Raw genomic sequence first — 24629 nt, 5'->3', positions numbered from 1 at the left:
GGTGGGCCAGTGAGTATTCGGTATATAAGACGCACCCAAATTTTCACCCCCTTTTAAGGGTGGGGAAAGTTGCGTCTTGTACTCCGAAAAATACGGTATATAGGTCTCCCAGTTTGTCCTGCTTCTTTTGGAAGGTCAATTTATACAGAAATAGCGAATTATTTTGTTACCTGCTTGTGACACAAAATGGATATTGAGTGGCGATCTACCTTGGCTATCCAAACAAAGCAAAAGCTCAAACGTGCACATGCATTTATGTACTTATGTATGTTTGAATTTAATACTCAGGCTTGACATGAGGAGTTCTTGGTGCTCCCTGAGCTTGCTTGTTTTCTTGCAGATGTTTTCTTGCAGGTGTTTCATGACCCAAACTAGGTAACGTCATCAGATAGTTTGAGTCATGGAACCTCTGCAAGCTCAGAGAACACCAAGGACTCTTCATGTATGAATTTATTCTGCATTTTCCTTGTTGCAAAATCTTGCTTGGGGATTATTTTTGTCAGAGCAATGATAATAAGTATGCTGCATCGGTCAAAAATGAAGTTTATATTATGCTAAAGGTGAATCTATAGAGATTCTCAGTCATCCAGGTCATGGTTGTCCTGAAGGTGCTTTTTCAGGAGGCAAGTGGATTTCCTTGTTTTTTCTTTTGAAGATGTTTCACTTCTCATCCAGGAAGCTTCTTCAACTGTGACAGGTTAATGGAGAATGGAAGGATTTATAATCTTTGCAGAATAGCTGGTCCTTTGCATCCTTTTAGAGGGTCATTGAAGCACTTGGAAGTTTATCTGTGGCTTCAGAGTCACCTGAGTAGTGCAAATGGTTCCTGTAGTCTGCAATTTTTTCCTCTCTGGAAATCCATTTCTACTCCCACACCATTCCAAAGGTGTTCATCCCAAACTGTATAGCTAAAAGTTTGTAGAGATTCTCAGTCATCCAGGTCATGATGGTCCCAAAGGTGCTTTTTTTTCAGGAGGCAACTGGACTTTCTTGATCCTGAGGACACAGATAAACCTCCAAGTGGCCTCAACGACTCTCTAAAAGGTGGCAAATAATAGAATAATTTTATTTGTCACTTCGAATGTACATTAAGAATGAAATTTCGTTGCAAAGGACCAGCTGTCTGCAAGGAATATAAATCCTTCCATTCCCCACCATCCAGTCAGAGCTGAAGAAGCTTCTTGGGTGAGAAGCGAAACGTCTTCAAAGAAAAAAAAACCCAGAAAGTCCAGTTGCCTACTAGGAAAAAACCCCAAACACAATTGGGATTAATAACTGCCGGCTTGGAAAGAGTTAACAGCTGCGACTATGCGTCATCACGTGACCCGCGTTGTCACGTGCCCTAGCTTCCATCACAAGAGAAGGTCTGCAAGTTTTTTTTTTGGTATTATTATTATTAAACTACTGCAGGGAGACGATTGGCTGAGCCCGCGGAGCCCTTCCGATTGGCCGAAGGGCGAGAACAGGAGGTTGCGATTGGCTGCCAAAGGAGGGGAACGTAAGAGCTGCGATTGGCCGAAGCGAATCGTTCGGAAAATCCGGCCGTGACTCTTTCGGGTGGGAGGAAAGAAGGTGGGAGGAATGGCCGGAGAGCGAAGCGAGAGGCTGGCGATGGCGGCAGCGGTGCTGGCGGTCCTGGGCTTGGCCGCCGCGCTGGACAACGGGCTGGCTCGGACGCCGCCCATGGGCTGGCTGCACTGGGAGCGCTTCCTCTGCCAGACGGACTGCGAGCGGCAGCCCCGCGACTGCATCAGGTGGGCGGAGAGGATGCTGGATGCGGTCCCGGGGGTGGGGAGAGGTTCCAGGTTAAGAGACTTGGAAGGGACCTTTGGAGGTCATCTAGACCAGGGGTCTCCAACCTTGGTCCCTTTAAGACTTGTGGACTTCAACTACCAGCTTTGCTGGCTGAGGGACTCTGGGAGTTGAAGTCCACAAGTCTTAAAGGGACCAAGGTTGGAGACCCCTGGTCTTGTCCAACCCCCACCCACCAAAGCAGGAGATGCCTACACCATTCTAACAAATGGCAGTCCAGTCTCTTCTTGAAAGCTTCCAGGGATGAAGCTCCTCCCACCACTTCTGAAGGCAACTTCGGTTCCATTGAATATAGAATAACAGAGTTGGAAGGGACCTTGAAGGTCATCTAGTCCAACCCCGCCCAAGCAGGAGATCCTTCACCATTTCTGACAAATGGCAGTCCAGTCTCTTCTTGAAAGCTTCCAGGGATGAAGCTCCCACCACTTCTGAAGGCGATCTGTTCCACTGAATATAGAATAAAAGAGTTGGAAGGGACCTTGTAGGTCATCTAGTCCAACCTTCAGCCCAAGCAGGAGATCCTTCACCATTCTAAATAATCGCAGTCCAGTCACTTCTTGAAAGCTTCCAGGATTAAGATCCCACAACTTCTGAAGGCAATTTCGGTTCCATTGAATATAGAATAACAGAGTTGGAAGGGACCTTGAAGGTCATCTAGTCCAACCCCGCCCAAGCAGGAGATCCTTCACCATTTCTGACAAATGGCAGTCCAGTCTCTTCTTGAAAGCTTCCAGGGATGAAGCTCCCACCACTTCTGAAGGCGATCTGTTCCACTGAATATAGAATAAAAGAGTTGGAAGGGACCTTGTAGGTCATCTAGTCCAACCTTCAGCCCAACCCTACACCATTCTAAATAATCGCAGTCCAGTCACTTCTTGAAAGCTTCCAGGGATTAAGATCCCACAACTTCTGAAGGCAATTTCGGTTCCATTGAATATAGAATAACAGAGTTGGAAGGGACCTTCTAGGCCATCTAGTCCAGCCCCCTGCCCAAGCAGGAGACCCTACACCATTTCTGACAAATGGCAGTCCAATCTCTTCTTGAAAGCTTCCAGGGATGAAGCTCCCACAACTTCTGAAGGCAATTTCAGTTCCATTGAATATAGAAAAACAGAGTTGGAAGGGACTTGTAGGTCATCTAGTCGAATCCCCCGCCCAAGCAGGAGACCCTCCAGCATTCTAAGAAATGGCAGTCCAATCTCTTATTGAAAGCTTCCAGAGGCAGCACCTGCATGGAGCCTGCACGCGCATTGCATTTGAGGGGTGTTGGGTGCACACGCTTTGGGCACTCGATCCGGAAAAGTTTAGCCATCACTGGAACAGACAAGCTGAATCTTTTCAGGGAATGAATCAATCAATGACTGTTCTCTTTTTCCCCAGTTTTTGCTTCCTTATTCATTTCTGGCCTTTTGCCCTCCTTCTCTTCTCCCAGCGAACAGCTCTTCATGCAGATGGCTGACCGGATGGCATCGGAGGGATGGAAAGACGTCGGGTACCGTTTCCTGTGCATCGATGATTGTTGGATGGCTCCCACCCGCGACAAACAGGGACGGCTGCAGCCAGACCCCAAACGCTTCCCCAGCGGGATTAAGAAACTCGCAGACTATGTGAGTTGGGTGGTTGAGAACTTTCTCCTGGGAGCTTCTTTCAACTTGGGGCAGCTGAAAAATTCAGGAATGCCGGATTGATGGAAACTGCTGGTGCTGTTAATCCAATTTCTCTCTAACGAAGGTGGGAGAGGTTTCCTAAGCAACACCCATTTATACTTTGCCTTCTGTCTTAATTTCTAACAGCATACCATAAATTACTCTCTTAACTGTCTCTACAATTCCATAAGAATCATTGTTGTTGTTAGTTGCGAAGTTATGTCTGACCCATCGCGACCCAATGGACAACGGACCTTTAGGCCTTCCTGTCCTCTACCATCCTCTGGAGTCAATTTAAGCTCATGCCAACTGCTTCGGTGACTCCATCCAACCACCTCATTCTCTGTCATCCCCTTCTTCTTTTGCCCTCAATCATTCCCAGCATTAGGCTCTTCTCCAGTGAGTCCTTCCTTCTCATTAGGTGGCCAGAGTATTTGAGTTTCCTCTTCTGGCTCTGGCCTTCTAAGGACTAGTCAGGGTTGATCTCTAGGACTGACCGGTTGGATCGCCTTGCAGTCCAAGGGACTTGCAGGAGTCTTCTCCAACACCATATTTCAAAGGCCTCAATTCTTTGACGCTCAGTCTTCCTTATGATCCAACTAAGAATCATTAGTTTCATTAGAATCATCTACTAACTAAGACAAGAATCATTATGCTGGGTCAAATCAAAAAGTTGTATCTTGGGGTGGAGTTTGAATCTCTGACTCTGATCAATTGTTTTTCCTCAAATCTTGGGAAATGGGACATCTGATTCCTTGTTCTCTGTCTTCAGCAACTGATATTTAGAGATAGACTGCAACTGCAGGTGGTGGTTTTACCTGGGTATTTCCTCTAGTACAGGGGTCTCCAACCCTGGTCCCTTTAAGATTTGTGGACCAACTCCCAGAGCTCTTCAGCCAGCTTTGCTAAGTCCACAAGTCTTAAAGGGACCAAGGTTGGAGATCCCTGCTCTAGTATGTGTTGATAAAACTAATCTGTGTCTCTAATCTGGATTTCTGCTCCTTCTGCTGAGTGGTGGCATTATTTTTTTGTCTTTCTCTCTCTTTCTCTCTGGGCCCCTTAAAAGTAGCCAATCTAAACATGGGCCAGATGTTTTAGACTGGCCCAACTTTGCATTCTATACTTGCTGGGGAATTTTGAGTGTTGTAGGCCCACACATCTGGAGAATGCCAGGCTCGGAGAAAGTTTAGTTCGAGTATGTTTTATTTTTTTGAGGAATGCTTAGGAAATACAGCTTGCCTGCCGTTTTCTGACCTTGCCTTTGCTTTTCCTGTTGGACTCTGTGATTTAAAGGTCCATTCCAAAGGTCTGAAGCTGGGCATTTATGCAGACATTGGGAACAGAACCTGTGCTGGCTTTCCCGGAAGCTACGGCCACTATGAACAGGATGCAGAGACCTTCGCCAGCTGGGAAGTGGATCTGCTGAAATTTGACGGATGTGATTTTGGGACTCTGGATGAGATGGCTGAAGGTGTGTTTGTTATGTTCACGCAAGATGCTAACACAGACTGGTGTTCCTGCAATCTCTTGAAATAAGCCACAGCTGGAAGGATTCACACAACCAATATCTCAAAAGCAGGGTTGTCTTAACGTTGACAGCTTGTTGGCTGGGGAGTTCTGGGAGTTGGAGTCTACAACACTTAAAGTTGCCAAGGTTGGACACACCCCTGTGATAAAGTAGAGCTGACAAGCCACTGTTGGCCTCTGTTTTGTTAGTTTATATGGAAAGCCATATCAATATATGCCAGTACCATCAAGACTTTGGCTATTGATATTTGGGCTTTCCTGCCACCTGTCTGGCACTAATGCTTTTCTTCAATTTTCTGCCATTTTTAATAACTGCTTCCGCCATTCATTACCTTTGATTTGGGAAGGTCTGAGGAGTCCTGCCTTGGGAAGAGGGTTGGACTAGATCAGGGGTCTCCAACGTTGGCAACTTTAAGCCTGGTGGATCTCAGGAGCTGAAGTCCATCAGGCTTAAAGTTGCCAAGGTTGGAGACCCCTGGACTAGAACAATGATGGCTAACCTTTTTGCTGTTGCATGCCAAAAGCGGGGGGAGTGTCACGCGTGTACGTGCCCACATCCATAATTCAATGCCCCCCTGCACATGCGTGCACAACTCTCCCATCCCTGCACTTCCCCTGCTTTTGGCACACGATGGCAAAAAGGTTACCGGTAATCCCCTTTTTCACCCTCCTGAGGCTCCAAAGACTTTCTTGGAGCCTGGGGAGGGCGAAAACAGCCTCCCACACCCCTCCAGAGGCCCTCCGGAGGCCGGAAACGGCCCCTTTCCCAACTTCCGGTAGGCCCAGAAGGCCTGAAAATCAGCTGGCCAGCACACACATGCACGCTGGAGCTGAGCTAGGGCAATGCTCGTGTGCCCACAGATACGGCTCTGCGTGCCAGCTATGGCACGCATGCCATAGGTTCGCCATCACGGGGACTAGAACTCCATAGTCATTTCCAAACCTATGGTTCTGTGTCTAAATATAGTCCTTATCTAGCAACTGCCTTGTTCAGCAACCATTCACAGTTACAATGAAAAGGGAATTTAGCAACTAAATCCCTCGCATTTGTGACCTTCGCAGGTCTATTATTGTATTTAATTATTTATATTATTTAATTATGTAAATAATTATTTAATTATTATAGATTATATTATTATAGATTGTAACCAGAGTTGCCGTTTCACTTAGCAACTGCTTCACTTAATGATCGAGTTGCCAATCTTAACTGTTGTCGCTAAACAAGGGCTACCTGAAATCCAGCTTGGCTGATCTTTTGTTGGGGGGTGGATGGAAAAGTCTGGAATATTTTAATGTTGGGGGTGCTTCTTTTTTCCTATCAGGTTATAAGAAAATGTCTTCGGCTTTGAATAAAACTGGCAGAAGTATTGTATATTCCTGTGAATGGCCGCTTTACCAGAGAACCTTTCAAAAGGTAATGGGGGGGGGGGGATTCTTTTGAGCTCATTCTAAGAGAAAACGATCACCAGGTTGTACGTACCGTATTTTTTGGACTATAAGACGCACCAGAGTATAAAAAGCACCAAGATTTCGAAGAGAAAAACAAGAAAAAAAATTAGTTTTTTGGCCTCTGCACGTCTGGTTTTTGCCCTTCCCGGCCCCCAGGAGCACTCTGCAAGCCTCCCAAACCAGGGGTGAAATGCTCCCGGTTCGCACCGGCTCCTCTGATTAGGTAGCGATGGCAGCTGCTGGTTCGGAGGACCGGTAGCAAAAATCCCTGGCCCCGCCCTCCTGCCTCTGCTGAGCCGCACCATCAGCAGAGGTTTATTTTTTTTACTTTTAAAAGTTTTTCTTCAGCTGAAACATGCCTTGAAAAGTAAAAAAAAAAAAAAAAACTCTGATGATCGCGGGGCTGAGCAGAGATCATCAGAACACTTTAAAAGTTTTTTTTTTTAAAAAAACCTTCAGCCGAAGGGGAAAAGAAAAAAACCGGAGGTTTTAAAAGCCTCCTCTGGCGTTCCCAGAGGAGTTTCCTGATCCTTACAGGTTTTTAAACTTACTTTTTAACAGCCCCCACTGACAAGAGCCCCCACCCAAGCCCAGCCAATTCTCCCTCCTCACTTACCTATAATTACTGCTCTTTTGGGCTGGCAACGGCATGTTTTCTTCAGCTACTGAAGAAAAAAAAAAAGCTTGCTTTGACTTCCTGCTTTGCTGGCTGAGGAACTCTGGGATTTAAAGTCCACAATAAAATAAAATAAAATAATAAAATAAAATATTTGTGAGGCTTTCTGAGATTTGGGCTGTTTCACTCTAACTACACAAACACACAAAATCTTAGAAAGCTGTATATGGCATTTTGTAAGTGTGTGTGTGTTGTGTGTGTGTAAAGTGTGAAAGTTGGTTTTTGAGCTTTTTGTGGCTGTGTGAAGTGTGAAGTGTAGCTGCTTTTACATTGTGTGTGAGTCAGTTGTGTTGTCCTCAGGGTGCCGTCAGCCAAATAGTGTAGGCTGGCGACCCCCAGGGGGAGAGCCTTCTCTGGGGGGGAACCTACCCTCTGGAACGAGCTTCCCCCAGGACTTCGACAACTTCCTGACCTCCGGACTTTTTGCCGCGAGCTGAAGACGTACCTATTCTTCCGAGCAGGACTGGCTTGATAGGGGTTTTTAATTCGTTTTTAAATGGGGTTATTTTATATTATGTATTTTATATCTAAATTTAGGCCACATTGAATAAGTTTTTTAAATAGTTTTTATTGTAATATATTGTATTGTTTTTACTTGGCTGTTCACTGCCCTGAGTCTTTCGGGAGAAGGGCGGTATAAAAATTAAAATATTATTATTATTATTATTATTATTGTTATTATTATTGTTGTTGTTGTTGTTGTTGTGTTGTGTGTGTGTGAAGTGTGAAAGTTGGTTTTTGATACCTCTTATTGTTTTTTATACTTTGTTTATTATTTTTATTATTTATTGTTATTGGCCACGCCCACCCAGTCATCTGACCACCAAGCCATGCCCACCAATTAAGCCACGCCCACAGAACTGGCAGGGAAAATTTTTAGATTTCACCCGTCCCAAACCCTCAGAGTGTCCCAGTTTTGGCCTCCCAACCCCCCCACATGTCACATTTTTGTTCTCCTCATTCCCCAGGAGCACTCTGCAGGCCTCCCAAACCCTCTGTGCGTCCCATTTTTGCGTTTTTTTGCAAAACTGGGATGCGCAGAGGGCTTGGGAGGCCTGAGGCAGACTACTCTTGGGGGACAGGGAGGGCAAAAAAGCGATGCGTGGAGGTTTGGGAGGCCAAAAATGGGCCTGTTTTTCATAAAAAGGGATGCGCAGAGGCTTTGGGAGGCCTACAGTGCTCCTGGGGGTGGGGGGGAGGGGGCAGAAATGCAACGCATGGGAGGTTTGAGAGGTCGAAAACGGGATGCACAAGGCAGGGGCTCGGGAGGCCAAAAATGGCTGTATTCGGTGTATAAGACACACCAACATTTCTGTGGCTTTTCTCGCGGCCAGCGGGCTCGCCACGAAAGGGTCCGGCCTTCCGTACCGGACGGAGTGAGAAGTGAAGACACGGAGTCCAATTCTCCTCGGGGTGAACGAGCCCTGAGCTAGCTCGAGACAATCCTTTTATTAAGATTAGGGGTGGGTTGCAGAAGGTAAGCAGGGGAGGTTACATATTAGCATATATTCAACATGTGAACATGTGACTGCAAGCACATCCACAAGCCTATGATTTTGGGAGAAAGCTCATGATTCTTGGGAGGAGTTTTGCCATGAGGTGGCTCTTTGTTCTCTGCTTATTGCCTACGTGGTACAGTTGCATAGCAATCTACACAGGCTATAAGGACATCACTCCCACACGTGTCTAAGGCGTTCTACAGTTACACTATTCATGCTACACATAGCAAACAGAAATACATCTTGAAACATCCTGGCTTTGCTTGTTAACAAATCTCATATAATTGTGTGTAGGAATAACTTCTTTGAAGCTCTGTGAAGTGAGCCTTATCAGAGAAGGAATGTTCTGTGGCTATCACAAAAGTGTTGATACATTTACAGGCAAACATCTTTGCAACCTTGGCATCAAACAGATTTCTGCTTACATGATAAAAATTAGCCAGACTTACTTATGCTGATACAAGCAATTTCTCAAAGAGTGCTCATGCTTATATTTGCACATAAGTAATTTCATATACAATTTCATAAAGGAGTTCATATGGCTTTTATTTCCACCTTCTTTTAGGGGGCGGAAAAGTGTGTCTTGTACTCCGAAAAGTACGGTATCTGGTAAAGAATACATACTTATGTCAAGCATGGATCCGACTCAGTATTAAAGCAGCTTCCTACAATTTCTGCAAGTTTTGTTCAATTGTAGTATTTATTTCTGAGGTTTTCCCCACTCGCAGCCTGAACAGAAACCGGTCTGTTCCTCTTTTTTTTTTGGGACTCTGGAGTCTCTTCAAGTCAACATTTAAGGCCAAAGGTGTGAAATGTAATGTTTCTCCTTTGCCTCTTTCCTGGCAGGTCAACTATACAGAAGTTAAGCAATACTGCAATTACTGGAGGAATTACGCGGACATCTCTGACGCCTGGAGAAGCATCAAGAATATCTTAGACTGGACATCTTCTAACCAGGATATTCTGATCGACATAGCAGGGCCCGGTGGCTGGAATGACCCAGACATGGTAAGAAAACCTGCCCTGAGGCCATTTATCCCTGGCAGTCAGTGTGGGGGTATTCAGCCAGTTCTATTGAACCAATAGTGGCGGCTGCGGGACTACCTGCCCGGACATCATCACGTCCTGCTTCTGGCATGGACGGAAGGCTCTGCGCACGCGCACTCACATTTGCGAACCGGTAGCGAAGGTTAAGTGAATACCGCCTGTGCAGCCAGTGTAAATGCATCCGTTAATGGCCTGCATATTTCCCAAAGAAATGGGAAAATCAAAGTAAAATCACTAGGCTGATATATAATTATTGCTTTGGATTATAACAATTGGGAGTCTCAAAGGTGCTTCCCCCCCAACTCCCTGCGCCGAAAGGTTATTTTCCTTGGGATGTTTCGCTCCTCATCCAAGCAGCTTTATCCGTTCTGGCAGGATGGTGGGGGTGACGGACCTGCCAGAACGGATGAAGCTGCTTGGATGAGAAGCGAAACGTCTTCTTCCTCCTCAAGCAAATGACAGCCCAGTTGCCTTTTGAAGAAGAAAAAAAAACCCCCCACACCTTTGAGACAACTATGATCTGGATGACTGAGAATCTCGACAGACATTTTAACATTTGGGGTGTTGAAATAATAGCTTTGTCCCATGGACAGTAACTACCGTATTTTTCAAACTATAAGATGCACCTTTCCCCCTCAAAAAATGTGGGTGGAAATGTCTGTGCGTCTTATAGACCAAATATGGCCCTGTCTTTGGCCTCCTGAACCCCCCTGCAGGTCCTGTTTTTGCCAAAAACGGCTCGCGCAGAGGGTTTGGGAGGCCTGCAGAGTGCTCCTGGGGCCGGGAAGGGCAAAAACTGGACACGCGGAGGCCAAAAACTATTTTTTTTTTGGTTTTCCTCTTCGAAATCTAGGTTTGTCTTACACTCCGGTGCGTCTTATAGTCCGAAAAATACGTTAGTTTCAGGGGCCACCTATAACGTTTTGGGGGGACTCTGTGTTGCAGAAGCAGGGCAGGGAGGCAAAGTGGGTGAGGCCTCTTTAAAGATTTATTCATCTAATCAAAATTTCGACGACGCCCAATTCACCTAAGCGACTTTGGAGAGTTGACAAACAAAAACTTGCTCTACCAGCTAAATAGGAAAGATGGAGACAGAGACAAAGACCCGAGGGAGGAGTTTGGGAGGCAAGTCAAAAAACGAATAAGAATTGAAATACTAAAGCGAGCAAGAGATGATGGTTGGAAAGAAATAGAGGTAGAAACAAGATCAAGGGGGGATATTATTCATATTGTTATGTACTATACTAGAAGTCATATCCTATTTCCCCCAAAATAAGACATCCCCTGATAATAAGCCCATTCGAGCTTTTGAGCTCATGGCAATAAAGCCAGGCGCTTATTTCATGGTTCAAAAAAATATAAGACAGGGTCTTATTTTCGGGGAAACACGGTAGCTAGATGTAAAGATTAGATGTTGAAAGATGATATCACTGTTTACATTTAAATATTGTGATTGTTATTAGAATGGCAAACAAAAACAACTGAACAACAACAGTGAAGGAACACTAATACAAATATGTATAATACCACAATTACTTAATTATGATTAATGTAACAAATATTATTAATATTACTATTATTATTTGTATTTAAGTGAATGATAACCAGATCTCTCATTGTTCAGATGATATTGGTGTATATCCAAAAATAATAATTAAAAAAACCCCACTATGTTCTACCAGGTTTACAGTGCTATTTCCTACTTCAAATGAAATTTCAGCCGAACGTGTTTAGAAATAGTAGCCATCAGAACACAGTAGCAGCAGAGGAAGTGGTCCTGGCCCATTCAGCAACTACTGAAATGCAACAGCTGGTTTTGGGGAAGGTGGCAGGTAGACAGACCCTCTTATGTCCCCCAGTGCATACTAGATGTAAGCCTTGTTTTGTTCTTCTGCGTCAAATGTAGAAGCTGCATCTGCAGAACAATTCACCGCTATTTTAATCCAGCTGTTGTAGCAGATTCAGACAGTGAGGAGGTTGGGGAGGAACATGGGCCAGTCCTGAAGTCTGGGGAAGGCTCTGAAGAGGGCTCTGAGTCAGAGGCAGAGAGGGGGCCGCATGCCAGTTATCGGCTGCCTTCGGAGTCAGACCTCAGTGAGGCAGACAAATAGCTGGAGCTTGTTCCCAGTGTGTGCATGCAGAGTTGCCAGACGAAGGGAACAGCTGAAGAACAAGGGCCGACTTGGGAGTAAGGCCACAGGTGGACGATGAATGGTCCCTCTCAGAGGGAATAAAAGAGGAGCGAAAGGGGAGTGGAGTTTGCAGGAGACAATTAGTTCACTTAATTGGTTTGTGACTCTCAGAGACTCCTTGCCAAGTTTTGAAGATATCGGCCTGGCTGCTCTCCAAGGCAGATAAGGTCTGCGACTGTAAATTCACCCTTGAAAGACTTTGCTGAATGTGAATGAGAGAAATTCACAGTAACTTAATAAAAAGGGATTTTTGTCCGGATAAGGAGTCTGCTTCCTGGTTTGAGAATACCTAGGTCAGAACACCAGCATCAGATGGAACTTACAGGAAAGGTGTTCCAAATGTGGCACTAATCCATAACCCGGTTTCTTTGGGTTTGGGCTTAACAGTGTGTCAACTCAGGTTTCCAAGGGATCTTCCCATCATCTGCAAATGGATTCTTTGAAGGGGATCTTCCCAGGGGTTCTTCTACGATCCTTGATGGTCCTGGGGAAGTTGCCAGTGTCTTTCAGCGCCTGCTAAATTCCAACTGAATTGTGTAGCACGAAAGGCATCCATTTGTGAACTTTTCTTTCTAGCTGGTGATTGGAAATTTTGGGCTGAGCTGGGACCAGCAAGTAACACAGATGGGCTTCTGGGCTATTATGGCGGCCCCGCTACTGATGTCCAATGACCTGCGTCAGATCAGCCCCGAGGCCAAGACACTCCTCCAGAACAAGGAAGTGATAGCGATCAACCAGGATCCGCTGGGCAAGCAGGGCTACCGAATTACCAAGGTAAGTCCATCCTGTTGTGACCCAGGCCCCAGTAGGTAGTAGTAAACTCAAGTCAGTTTAAAAACAAACTTTATTAGAACAGTGAGAATTAAACTCATTCTCAGTGTCGTCCAAACTAAATCAAAGCAAATTCTTCATAACACAACTCTTCAGTCTTATCACCAACCTTGGTCTAATTAGGCAAATTGCCAAAGGCTTTTCTTGGCAAAAGTTCAAAAGCAGAAGAGGCTGACAAGAAATAAATGCAGCAAGACAAGGCTATCAGCGTCGTTTTCCAGCAAAGAGCCCAAATGCCGTTGCTGGTCTTTTAAGCCTTATGGGAGGGGCCAGTCATCTCTTGGCCCTACTTCTGAGTCTTTCTCTTTGCTTGAGCTGCTCTTGCCTTCTGGCAGCTCTTCTCATGCGTGCATTAGGAACAGGCTCCTCCAGTTCCTCTGCTTCACTACTGTCAGCCTCTGGAGGCTCCGGAGTCCGCACATCACTCCCCAATGGCCCTGGCCCCACCTTTGCCTCCGACGCAGAGCCCTCATCTGGGCCTTCCCCAGCCTCCAGGACTGGCCCAGGTTCTTCCTCAACCTCATCACTGTCTGACTCGGTTGCCAGCTCTACAGGCTGCTAGCAGACCACAACACATCCGTGGAGACTTCAGCTGCAGAAAGTCTTTATCAACAGTGTGCGAAGACAAAATTATACAACACTATAAATGTGATTTAAGGTACCTCCCTCCCATTTATCCGATTTTGAATACAACCAGCATTTTCGTCCTTGAATAAACATACAAGTCTCTTGCATCCAGTCTAGGCAAAGCCCTCAAGTGTATGTTAAATTGTATTTACATTGCTTGCATCGTTTTGCCATTTGCATGTGCCATTGCACAAATGATAGTGACCATGAATGTTTTAGAATTTAGATCCATCCTCCCTCAAATACATTCCATTAGCTTTAATGTACTTTGCATTTTGTGTAATAAGTATACACTGAAATGCACTATGCCTGCTTACAAGGAATTGATACTAACTTAAAAGAGCATTCTTGTATGTATCCTTGGTGATGGTTAACTTTTAGAACTAAGAAGGGGTATGTTTCAATGCTTATTAATTTTACAATTGGTAACAAGATCAAATAGGTAGACTTGATTTATTTATTGCAGCCATTCTTGGTCTCTTTGTGTGAAGTGGTGTGGTGGCCTAGAGGTGGAGCTCTTGCCTCACAATCAGGAGGCTGCGAGTTCAATCCTAGGTAGAGGCAGATATTTCTCTCTGGGCTCACTGAGAATATATCTGCTGAACAAAACTCCGCATTGGCGACAGGAAGGGCATCTGGCCATTGAAACACTCTGCTAGCTCCATTCAGCTGCCCAGATTCCACCCCGCAAGGATTTATGGGGTTATTAAAAGAAGGGGATTCTTGGTCTCTGTGCAATCTGATTAAAGGTGCATTCATGCTTCTTCTGACTGATGTTTGTTTGTCTCTCCAGGACAAACACTTTGAGCTGTGGGAACGCCCGCTTTCCGAAGGAGCTTTTGCCGTAGCTGTACTAAACCGGAACGAGATGGGGGGACCCCAGACGTATGTCCTCGCTATCATGATCATTGGCAATGGCTTAGCTTGTAATCCCAGTTGTTCGATCCAGCAAATTCTGCCTACCAGCAGAGACCTGGGGCTACACAACTGGGTTTCGTTTTTGAAGCTGGTGGTGAACCCAACGGGCACTGTGCTGCTGAAGATAGTAGTGAACACAGACACACCTTTAATTGGCAATGGAAGAAGCTACCCTAAAGACCTCTTATAACATGACGGCATTCTCCCTTCGCAAATTCTTTCAAGAGGATCTAATGCAACGCCTAAAGAACCTCCTGAAGAAATCAAAGGAAAATCACTGAAGAGTCTTTGCTTCAAGAGACTGATTATCAAGAAATGCTGATATGGTCTTTTTGGGATTCTGAGATATTTTTTTTAAGCCTCAAAAGGATGACATTATCTTTTTTTCTGGAGGCACAGCTGGGAACAAAATTAGCTCACTTGACCGTGTTTGTCATGTGGTTTTATACAAACACAATTGTTGCGTTACAATGGTAGCCTGTTTTCTTGTGCTGTAGGCTTTGCCAGGACTCAAAAAAGATGACCGCAATTGTATACACTTGCAGTTGCTTCTCAACAATCACTAGATGAAAATTAAGAGAGATATAAGGATATAATAGCTGTACGGGTAAATTGTGCAATAACCAAAGAAATTCTTAAAGAGGATTTAGGTGCACTTTGCTATTTCTAAAATCCAACAGACAGATTTAAAAAGTACTACATAACTTGGAGCAACTTTGGGCTTTTGGCAAGTTGCAAAAGTTTCTATATTGGGACTGGAGGCTCTGCACCTACATCGGAATGGCACTACCTCGACTTTGACCTTGAGAATTCAAGCCCTTAACATCTGAATCTGAATTTTGCAGTTCATTAAAATGCTTTCCCCAAGATTTCCCTCTCCATTGTTTCAATAAATCTTTTCTGCCTGCACTGATGCTAGCTTTGTCCAAAGCAGCCACTGACTTGAGGGCCCAGATTATGATCAAGTCAGCGAAACTGTCACATTTATTCCAGTTGCTGTTACTGCTTGAAGACCAAAGGAATCTAATCAATTCTTTTGAGCCAGTTTGCAGAAGGAAAGGAGAATGTCAATTTTTTTCTGAAGGTTTCTTCAAACGGAAGATAGCTTCTATCATGTTCTTTTAATAAATATGTACATTAAAAATTGCAATTAATGTCTTGAAGAAGAGGATTGTGGAACAGTTTTACTTCTTCAATGTTGAACATAATATATTTTGAGTAGATTTTTTAATAGGCTTTCAATAATATCCTTTTGAATATCACGTGCCAAATAGTAGTTAATAAATGTGTAGAATTGGAATTATAGAAACTTACCAAAAAGGCAGGAGACAACTGAAAAAGCCTCCCCTCCCACACCTGTTTTCCCAAATCGGGCAGTTTCTTCAGCTAATCCTATTCTTTGTTTGGTTATCAAGGTGCACTTTGTGGCAAGAACAGTCTTCATATCAGATGAACTCTTAAGGGTATATCCCAACAGTGAATGGCAAAGAAAGTACAAGAAATCATTGTATTCTGACAGAATTTTAATGGGTTCCATATCAAAGAATATTTAGAACTGGATGACCTGCCCCTGTGAAAAGAAAAACAAGACATCGACTAAGCATCTGCTACAGTAACAAATGAAAACACATTTCGTTCGATGAATTTTCAATTTTGAACAGAATCCTTGTCTTAGAAAACTGAAAATATGCCTAGACTTTGATTACAAATTTATGAACTCAGAACCTTGAGACACGGAAGGTCCTGGATAACATTCTCTAACCTGGTTCTCCATTTTTTCCAAATGTGAAAAAATAGGCTGCAATGCCTACAGATGTATCCAGATATTATTTCAAAAAACAAAGGTATAACTTCAAACATTTATCCTAGTAAAAGAAAACTAGTCAATTTATCACATTTCTATATATTCCTTACACAAATGCTTCCCATTTATTCTTTGCATTCCACCCAATTTAGTGGCTAATCTGGTGTTCCAAATGAAAGTTACCATACTTTTCAGAGTATAACACACAGTGTTATACACAGTGGAAGTGTCTGTGTGTCTTATACAGTGAATGTTGCTGAAGTCCCAACCACCCACCGGCCCCCACCCTTTGGCCTCTGCCTCCCAGCAATTTACCTCCTTGCAGCAAACAGCCAGATCAGCTTCAGCACAGACTGATTTAGCATGAGCAGCTGATTGGCGGTTGGATGGCCTCCTGGAATACCTATCAGCTGTTCCAGGCTGCAGGGATCACCACCGCCCATCCGTGCTGCATGGTGTTGCGTGCCCCATTTTCAGCCTGTTCCAGGCAGCATGGAATAGGCCGAAAATGGGACACACAGAGGTGACGACAGGTGACAGCGCTGATGGGTAGCACCGAAGGGCGTTGGCGATCCCCGCAGCCTGGAACAGCTAATAGGAAGTATTCTAGGAGGCAGATCCAAACGTCAATCAGCTGCTCATGCTAAATCAGGCTGTGCTGAAGCTGACCTTGCTAGGTGCACCTTATACTTCGGAGTGACTTATAGTCCGAAAAATACGGTACTTTCTCCAGAACTGCTAAGCACATATTCATCCAAGGAGATCAGTCTTCTTTCGTAACACTAAAGTAACGGCCCAACCACGGCCCAGAATATTGCTCAAGTGTACCTTTCTCTTCTTGTCTCCTCCTAACTCGAAGTGCTTGCACCTCTTAATGGCCAGCATCCTCTTCGACCTACAGTTGGGCTCCACGCACTCCAGTCTCAGCACAATCTTCTTTGTGGTCTTTGCCTGCAAGCAGGAAGGAGGTGGTATCATACATCCTCAAGCCAGATATCAGAAACTTTTCTCAGGTTTTCTCCACCTCTGCTGCGAGCTTCGGACTTTGAAGGCTAGTAAAAGGAGACTCAGTGGCTAAGATTCTGAGCTTGTCGATTGAAAGGTCGGCAGTTCAAATCCCTAGTGCTGCATAACAGGGTGAGCTCCCGTTACTTGTCCCAGCTTCTGCCAGCCTAGCAGTTCGAAAGCACATTAAAAAATGCAAGTAAAAAAATAGGGGCCACCTTTGGTGGGAAGGGAACAGCGTTCCGTGCGCCTTTGGTGTTGACTCATGCCGGCCACATAACCAAGGAGACGTCTTCGGATAGCGCTGGCTCTTCGGCTTAGAAACAGAGATGAGCACCGCCCCCTAGAGTCGGGGATGACTAGCACGTATGCACAAGGGGAACCTTTTACCTTTTTTAAAACTTGAGGTTTCTGGAAAGCTTTTTAAAAAAATCTTTCTTGACTTGGGGCCTGTTCACTAATGTCCTCATGTCACAGTCCATCCAGGAAAGTAGACCAGGTAATACGTCAATGCCATAACGGTGAGGACTATTTTTAATGCAATAGTTTCAGTAAGAGAATCTGGCAAGTCTGAATGTGCTGCTTGTCTTCACTTTATCTTCATAACTACATAGGGGCTTGTTTAGGACTGTTGCTTTTCCTGGCCTGGGCTCAAGACCCTTTTACTGAATCATTGTCTTGATAGAAACTGAGTGGTTAGGGTTATTATTTTTTATAAAGTATTATAAAATGGAGTGGTGCGGTGGCCTAGAGGTGGAGCTCTCGCCTCACAATTAGGAGGCTGTGAGTTCGATCCTAGGTAGAGGCAGATATTTCTCTCTCTCTGGGCACGATGAGAATATATCTGCTGAACAAAACTCCGCCTTGGCAAAAGGAAGGGGATCCGGCCAGTAAACACTCAGCTCCATTCAACTGCCCAGATTCCATCTCGCAAGGGATTATGGGGTCATTAAAAGAGGATGATGATTGTCTTGATAGCAACTCTACCTGCTGTCCTTCGAAGAAAGACCATACCTAAATCCCTCTATAGCCCCTGCAAGCATCCTAACAAAGAAAAAGGATCAAATTCTGTATCTTCCGTTATTATAGAAATGGCTAGTTTCTATTATTATGAAAAAGTAAAAACTTGAGGGTAGATATTAATGCCTTATTTTACTGCACCAAAGGAGTTGTAAGTCAATGCCTTCCCCCACTATCCATTTCCCTTTCTCTCTAATTTCACTGTTTGCTTTTGTATGTCGTATTATAAATTAATAAAACTATTTTTTTTAAATCTTCAACAGTAGCTTCCAACATTAATGCTTCAAATAAGATTTAATAGACCTCTTTACCTTCTTGCGGAAGATGGGTTTTGTCTGACCTCCATAGCCACTGCGTTTACGGTCGTATCTCCGCTTTCCTGAAAGTAAGTGTCATCAGATATACATGGTCTGTTTCTTCTCAATTGCAAACCTCACAAGTGAACAAACACGACCAATTACGTCAACACAATCATCTTTATTTACTAAGTTTTTTTTATACTACGGCTCCTGAAAGCTACCGTATTTTTTGGAGTATAAGACACACCTTTTCCCCCCCCAAAAAAGAGGGTAAAAATCTGGATGCTCCCAATGTAGCCCTGCCCAGCTTCTCAAATGGAGTGTTCAGAGACTGAAAAAAGCATCAGAAACGAAGCTTCAGAAACAAAGCCCCCAAACGGAGCTTCAGAAAAGAAGCTCCCAAACAGAGCTTCAGAAGCTTTTTTTCTGAAGCTGTTTCGGAGGCTTTCAGAGGCAGAAAAAAGTTTTTTCTGAAACAGTTTCAGAAGCAGAAGAAAAAGCAAAAAAACAACAAGGCACAGAGCTCACAATCAAGGAACCTGTTGCTAAAATTCACCTCTGGAAACAGCTGATTGGGGGTATTCTGGGAGGCCAATCCACCTGCCAATCAGCTTTTTTCTTATTTTCCTCCCCAAAAACTAAGGTGCATCTTATACTCCAAAAAATACAGTAAATTTATATGGCTACTATTCTCTATGGCAGGGGTCTCCAACTTTGGCAACTTTAAGACTTGAGGACTTCAACTCCCAAATCTGGCTGAGGAACTCTGGGAGTTGAAGTCCACAAGTCTTAAAAGATGAGGAGGTTGGAGACCCCTGCTCTATGGGGAGTTTCATTGCTTCAATTCCCTTCTGCCCCTGTGCTTTTCAGAATGCCCAATCGCAGGTTTCCCTCTTATTTTTGAGCCTTTTTGTTCTTAATACGAATAAGCCGTTTAAACATTTTCCTTTACCCAAAAAAACGTAGTACAATGTGAAAACCTCTGTATCTCTGGTTTGGATGGAAATGAATTGAGAGGACGGTGTTTTTCTCTTCTTATAGAGAAGAAACAAAAGCCTTTTTTTTAAAAAAAAGCATATATATATATATATAGAGAGAGAGTATATATTTAGAAACTGATGCAAACGGCAATTGTGCCTAAGAATAAATCAAAGAATGGAAAGGAAATAAGGCCCCCTTGCTTTCATAATTAAAAGAAATCAGGAAGTGAGAACACAATGCTTTAATGCGTAGAGAGCTAATTATAGAGACAAGGATGCGCCAAACACACAACTCACCTTGCGCATACAAAGACTCTTTACCCTTCTTGTATTGGGTGACTTTATGGGGCTGATGCTTGCCACATTTCTTGCAGTAAGTCCTGCGGGTTTTGGGGACGTTTACCTGTGAAGGAATCAGTTTTACACCAATTAATAGAATTCTACCTTCCCCCATGTAAGGAAAAACATGCAAATATTCCAGGAAGAATTCTCCAACTCTGCTATCTTTCCCAATATGAAATAGAAATAGAAATAGAATTGGAAGGGACCTTGGAGGTCTTCTAGTCCAACCCCCTGCTTAGGCAGGAAATCCTACATATTTTAGACAAATATGAACTTCAACCCCAGAACTATGGCTAGTATGGCCACTGCTTGGGATTTTGAAGTCCCTAAACTTGGAAAACACCCAAGCAAGGAAAAGCTTTTGGCTCATCAGAAACAGGGTTTATTTTATTAATTTTTTTATTCCACCTGTACTAATTTATAAATAACTCAAGGGCTCACCAACTTACTAAGATAGAGGGGTCTTTCCTGCAGCAAGCAGAACCACAAACTACCATTGGTTGCCCTCTCCCCTCTTTGGAAGAGCTTTATAGCCCCTGTTGCCTTTAAGAAAGTTCAAAAAATTCTTAAAGATCCATCTCATCCTGGGCACCCTTTTTTTTTTTTGAACTATTACCAACTGGCAGACGGTATAGAGTAATAAAAACAAGGACAAATAGCCTGAAAAACAGGGCAGTAATTATATTGAATTCTATGGTATAATGCAATATCAGGGATTTTCAATTCAATTGTATAGAATGCAAAGGATGTGTGTTTGTGTTTTATTTTTTATAGTTATAATTTACACTGAAGATGGCATTTAATTTCGTTGTACGATGTGCAATGACAATAAAGTAAACTAAACAATCTCAATTTTACGTTAGCCTTTGTTGCAAACTGTACAGGCAGAGTACAGTTGTATGATTAACTATTCTGTTAATTGCAACTGTCAACTTGCTGTACATTTATTTATTTATTTATTTATTTAATCATATTTATATACCGCCCTATCTCCCGAAGGACTCAGGGCGGTTCACAGGCACTTAAAAAACACATAAATACAATATAAAAGCAGTTAAAAAACTTATTCTAAAAGCCCGTTAATTAAAATATAAAAATAAAACCCAATTAAAACCATAAATTTAAAATCTAGCTCAGTCCTGCACAATTAAATAAGTATGTTTTAAGCCCGCGGCGGAAGGTCCGAAGGTCCGGAAGCTGACGAAGTCCAGGGGGTACATGGCATCATTCTTTACCAGTTCAAAAGAAACAGGCAAACATTTTGCATTTTGAAGCATTTTAGGAACAAGGCTAATCGTCTCAGCATCTTGTAAGAATATTAGCCATTATGACTATCATTAAGTGTTCTAAGGGTTGTACCTGGATGAAGGTGTCTTTTCTTTTATGTACACTGAGAGCCTATGCACTAAGACAAATTCCTTGTGTGTCCAATCACACTTGGCCAATAAAAAATTCTATTCTATTCTATTCTATGCCAAGACTAATGTTTCTGGATTGTACCCTTCTTGACGATAACCGTTTCCCCGACAATGACAATATTAAATCTGATATTCACCACAGCAGGGAGAAAGCTACTTCTAACCCAGTTTGTTGGTTTCTACTTAAGGGGTTATTCGAATAAGCACACCCAAGGGAATTATTTCAAACTTTCTCCTCCAGAAAAGTGGAATATCTCAATTTCTACAGCCCTTGGAGCCAATGTGCTTTGTCCAAAGCTCCATTTCACTGCACTGCAAAAAGACCCACAATACAGACTCATTTCTGGATTGGATCTGGATGGGCAGATTCAATGATCCTTTCAGAGATCCATGGGATCTTTTGATCCCTAACAAGAAACAGGGTTGGAAAAGCCAACGTTGGCCCATGAGAAACATTCAAAGATCCACACCTTGAATCAACGTTAGAGTGCGTAATCAGGCTTGGGGGAGGGGATCAACAACTAAGACTTAAAATCAACCCATGGAACAGAAGTTGCCATCAGAAGTTGTGGGAAGCTTCATCACTGGAGGCTTTCAAGAAGAAACTGGACTCCATCTGTCAGAAATGGTGGAGGGTTTCCTGCTTGGGTTGGACTAGATTATTATTATTATTATTTGAATTTATATCCCACCCTTCTCCAAAGACTCAGGGCGGCTTACAATGTGTTAAGCAATAGTCTTCATCCATTTGTATATTATATACAAAGTCAACTTAATTGCCCCCAACAATCTGGGTCCTCATTTTACCTACCTTATAAAGGATGGAAGGCTGAGTCAACCTTGGGCCTGGTGGGACTTGAACTTGCAGTAATTGCAAGCAGCTGTGTTAGTAACAGACAGACTTAGTCAGTTGAGCCACCAGAGGCCCAGATGACCTAAAAAGGTCCCTTCCAACTCTGTTAATAACAATCTAAGATGCACAATAGAGGAAAACGGGACAGGAGGGAGAAGTAAAACTAAAAATTCAGGGATCGGTTCTTTTAAGTATCACGGAGTCTTTTTGAACGATCTGATTGGCCACTGCACTGGGAACTAGGCCTAAGCGACGACAGTGCTGTTAGTAGTTAAGGGAGCCATGTCCTTTATTCCTTCCATATTTCGCTCCGGCTTTACCGAATATAAAATCACGGTCCTTTTTCCCCGCGTCCCACGGGAGCCCCACAGCCACGTTATCCGGTCTTGGCCACCTCCCTGGGCCCCACTCCGAGGCCCCATACCCTCAGCCCTGGCGGCGGATGGAACCGGATTCGGTTAACTCACCATCTTGCCAACGTTAGCTGCGCCCAGAGAAAGAGCTGCTCGCCGGAAGCGGAAGTCAAGACCGTAGAGCAGAAAAAAAAACAGACAAAAAGGAAGACAGTTTGGAGGATAGAGTGCCATACCGAGCCCACACAGTTTGGAAGAAATAAGGAGACCTCGGCTGCCCCCTGCCGGAAAAGACAAGGAAGTGGGAGTGCACAAGAGCAAATACTGCAATAATAATAATTTCTTTTTTTCCCCCTCGTCGTTTCGTGAAAGCGCGGCCAGTGATTTAGGTTCAAATCACTCAGATGACCAGAGTAGGAACTGTGTTGAAGTGCCCGAAAAGCAAAAAAGCAGAAGGGTGGTTTCCCACCCCTGTCCTCTTTTTTTCTTTGGTAGACATTTTTCTCTGGGAGAGGGAAAAAAACAACAACAGGTCATTGCTTCTTTGGAGCGAAAAGAGGAAGCCTGGGTGGCTTTGCAACCTTAGTACTTTTTTCTTTGCAGGTTTCATCCGAGTTGAGGCCAGGTTTGCAAGGGCTTGCATCTCTCCACATGCACAGAACAAGCCAGAAGGTCGCTGGTTTATTTTTGGCTTAGTCTGTGGTTTGAAATTAATCAGATGTGACTTATAGTCATGATTGAACACACCGGGGCCAAGCCAGATGTCAGAACCCAGCCTACCAAAGTCAGGTCAACGATTTCGACAACGAGACCTCGTAGAACTAGACCAGTTTGGAAAAACCAGTTTTTAATTTTGATCATTGCAAAAATATGAGACAGGCTGTAGTGCTAAGAGATACAGTAAATACAATTTGTATGTGGTGAGAGACACTCTCACCATATATGTACAAGACCCTTATAAACTGGACCTTTTACAACTAACGTTAAACTCACAGTTCAAGCTGCAAAGGGAATCTCCTCTGTGGATTGACTTTGTACCACACACCAAACTCTTTATAAAACATATGAAGAACAGTTGCAGGAAATGTGTATGTCTAGTTTAATGAAAAGAAGGACTAGGGGAGACAGGATGGCAGCGTTCCAATATCTCAGGGGCTGCCACAAAGAAGAGGGAGTCGGGCTGTTCTCCAAAGCCCCTGAGGGCAGGACAAGAAGCAATGGGAGGAAACTAATCAAGGAGAGAAGCAACTTAGAACTAAGGAGAAATTTCCTGACAGTTAGAACAATTGATCAGTGGAATGACCTGCTTTCAGAAGTTGAGGGTGCTTCTCCAACATTGAAGGTTTTCAAGAAGAGATCGGAGAGCCATTTGTCTGAAATGGTATACGCAGGGGGTTGGACTAGAAGACCTCCAAGGTCCTTTCCAACTTGGTTATTCTATCCTGTTCTATTATTATTGGCTTACCCCTGGTTTAGTGAATAAGCTTCATTTCGCTGGGTTATAGGAGCCATACATTTTTAGGATATGAAGTATATGAAGTGGAACCACACAGCTAAACCCAAATCAATCCCAGGATTTAATGTTTATGTGAATGAATCCAGTGTTTACCCAAAGAGGCAAAATAGAATTTTTTTTTTGTTAGCACTGTTGAGGTTCCCTAGTTGGGCCAGGAAAAGTCTGCAAGGAAGTTCAGAGCTCAGAGTCACCAAGGACCCTGGATTTCAACCCCCAGCTACAATTATTCTCCTCTATTAGTGACTACCTTGGATTGTTCGCCCCCTTTTCAGCTAAACTCTGCATGCCAAACAATAGCTGTTCGGCTATCTTTTTGTGCTTTGCTGTGCCATCTGTTCTTCCAAAGGGCCATCGGTAGAGTAGCAAGCTTTGGAATTCCACAGGACGTTTCCAATCCAACGGTTGGGAGAAGAATTCTGTATGCAACCCTCAGGGGTGGGCTGCTGGGAGTTCACAGGGGTTCGGGAGAACCTCTAGCTAAGATTCTGTGCAGTTCGGAGAACCCCCAAATCCCGCTCCTGGCTAGCCCTGCCACCCTGCCCAGTCCCGGAGTCCCCATGCGGCCCATTTTGGATGTAGCTGGGCGCGCAAGGAGGCTTGGGGAGGGTGAAAAACAGGCCTACCGGAAGTTCAGAAAGGCCGTAAACGGGCCTGTTTCCGGCCTCCAGAGGGCCTCCAGAGCCTGGGGAAGCTGTTTTTGCCCTCCCCAGAGGGCCTCCGGAGGCTCGAGAAAAGCCTCCGGAGCCGTGGTGCAGGAGGCCGGCTAGGCCCCGCCCACTATGGCCACGCCCACCCAGCAACCGGGCAGAGAACCC

The 24629-nt window shown here is 44.1% G+C and overlaps 2 protein-coding genes across 3 annotated transcripts; one reads left to right on the top strand and one right to left on the bottom strand.

The window, feature by feature from the left end:
* The first annotated feature begins 1436 nt into the window (after positions 1–1436).
* GLA (galactosidase alpha) lies at positions 1437–15093 on the top strand. Its single transcript, XM_058197109.1, has 7 exons — positions 1437–1754; positions 3245–3419; positions 4752–4929; positions 6308–6399; positions 9456–9617; positions 12425–12622; positions 14100–15093. Exons 1-7 carry the CDS (start codon positions 1582–1584, stop codon positions 14412–14414), a joined length of 1293 nt encoding a protein of 430 aa, XP_058053092.1. The 5' UTR covers positions 1437–1581; the 3' UTR covers positions 14415–15093.
* Positions 15094–15729: 636 nt separating this feature from the next.
* On the bottom strand, positions 15730–22547 carry RPL36A (ribosomal protein L36a). Of its 2 annotated transcripts, none has more exons than XM_058197110.1 (5): positions 22413–22547; positions 19630–19735; positions 18365–18432; positions 16857–16979; positions 15730–15794 (listed from the first exon to the last, which is right to left on the bottom strand). In XM_058197110.1, the coding sequence occupies exons 1-5, from the start codon at positions 22530–22532 to the stop codon at positions 15774–15776; spliced, it is 438 nt and encodes a 145-aa protein (XP_058053093.1). In that variant the 5' UTR covers positions 22533–22547; the 3' UTR covers positions 15730–15773. The 2 variants fall into 2 exon arrangements, with proteins under 2 accessions (XP_058053093.1, XP_058053095.1); XM_058197112.1 differs by lacking the exon at positions 22413–22547 and adding an exon at positions 22266–22406.
* Between the last annotated feature and the right edge of the window lie 2082 nt (positions 22548–24629).

This window comes from Ahaetulla prasina, chromosome 11 (assembly GCF_028640845.1).
Source record: "Ahaetulla prasina isolate Xishuangbanna chromosome 11, ASM2864084v1, whole genome shotgun sequence".
NCBI classification, from domain to species: domain Eukaryota; kingdom Metazoa; phylum Chordata; class Lepidosauria; order Squamata; family Colubridae; genus Ahaetulla; species Ahaetulla prasina.
Note: the sequence above shows the minus strand (reverse complement) of the source record. Positions and strands in the feature narration are given on the sequence as shown.

Excerpts from the sequence above, each read along its gene's own strand:
- GLA (XM_058197109.1), top strand. The coding sequence starts at position 1,582 with ATGGCCGGAGAGCGAAGCGAGAGGCTGGCGATGGCGGCAGCGGTGCTG. Across the intron at positions 9,618-12,424 it reads GCTGGAATGACCCAGACATG|CTGGTGATTGGAAATTTTGG; the intron begins GTAAGAAAACCT and ends TTTTCTTTCTAG. Across the intron at positions 12,623-14,099 it reads AGGGCTACCGAATTACCAAG|GACAAACACTTTGAGCTGTG; the intron begins GTAAGTCCATCC and ends TTGTCTCTCCAG.
- RPL36A (XM_058197110.1), bottom strand. The coding sequence starts at position 22,532 with ATGGCACTCTATCCTCCAAACTGTCTTCCTTTTTGTCTGTTTTTTTTT. Across the intron at positions 19,736-22,412 it reads CAGCTAACGTTGGCAAGATG|GTAAACGTCCCCAAAACCCG; the intron begins GTGAGTTAACCG and ends ATTCCTTCACAG. Across the intron at positions 16,980-18,364 it reads AACCCATCTTCCGCAAGAAG|GCAAAGACCACAAAGAAGAT; the intron begins GTAAAGAGGTCT and ends TCCTGCTTGCAG.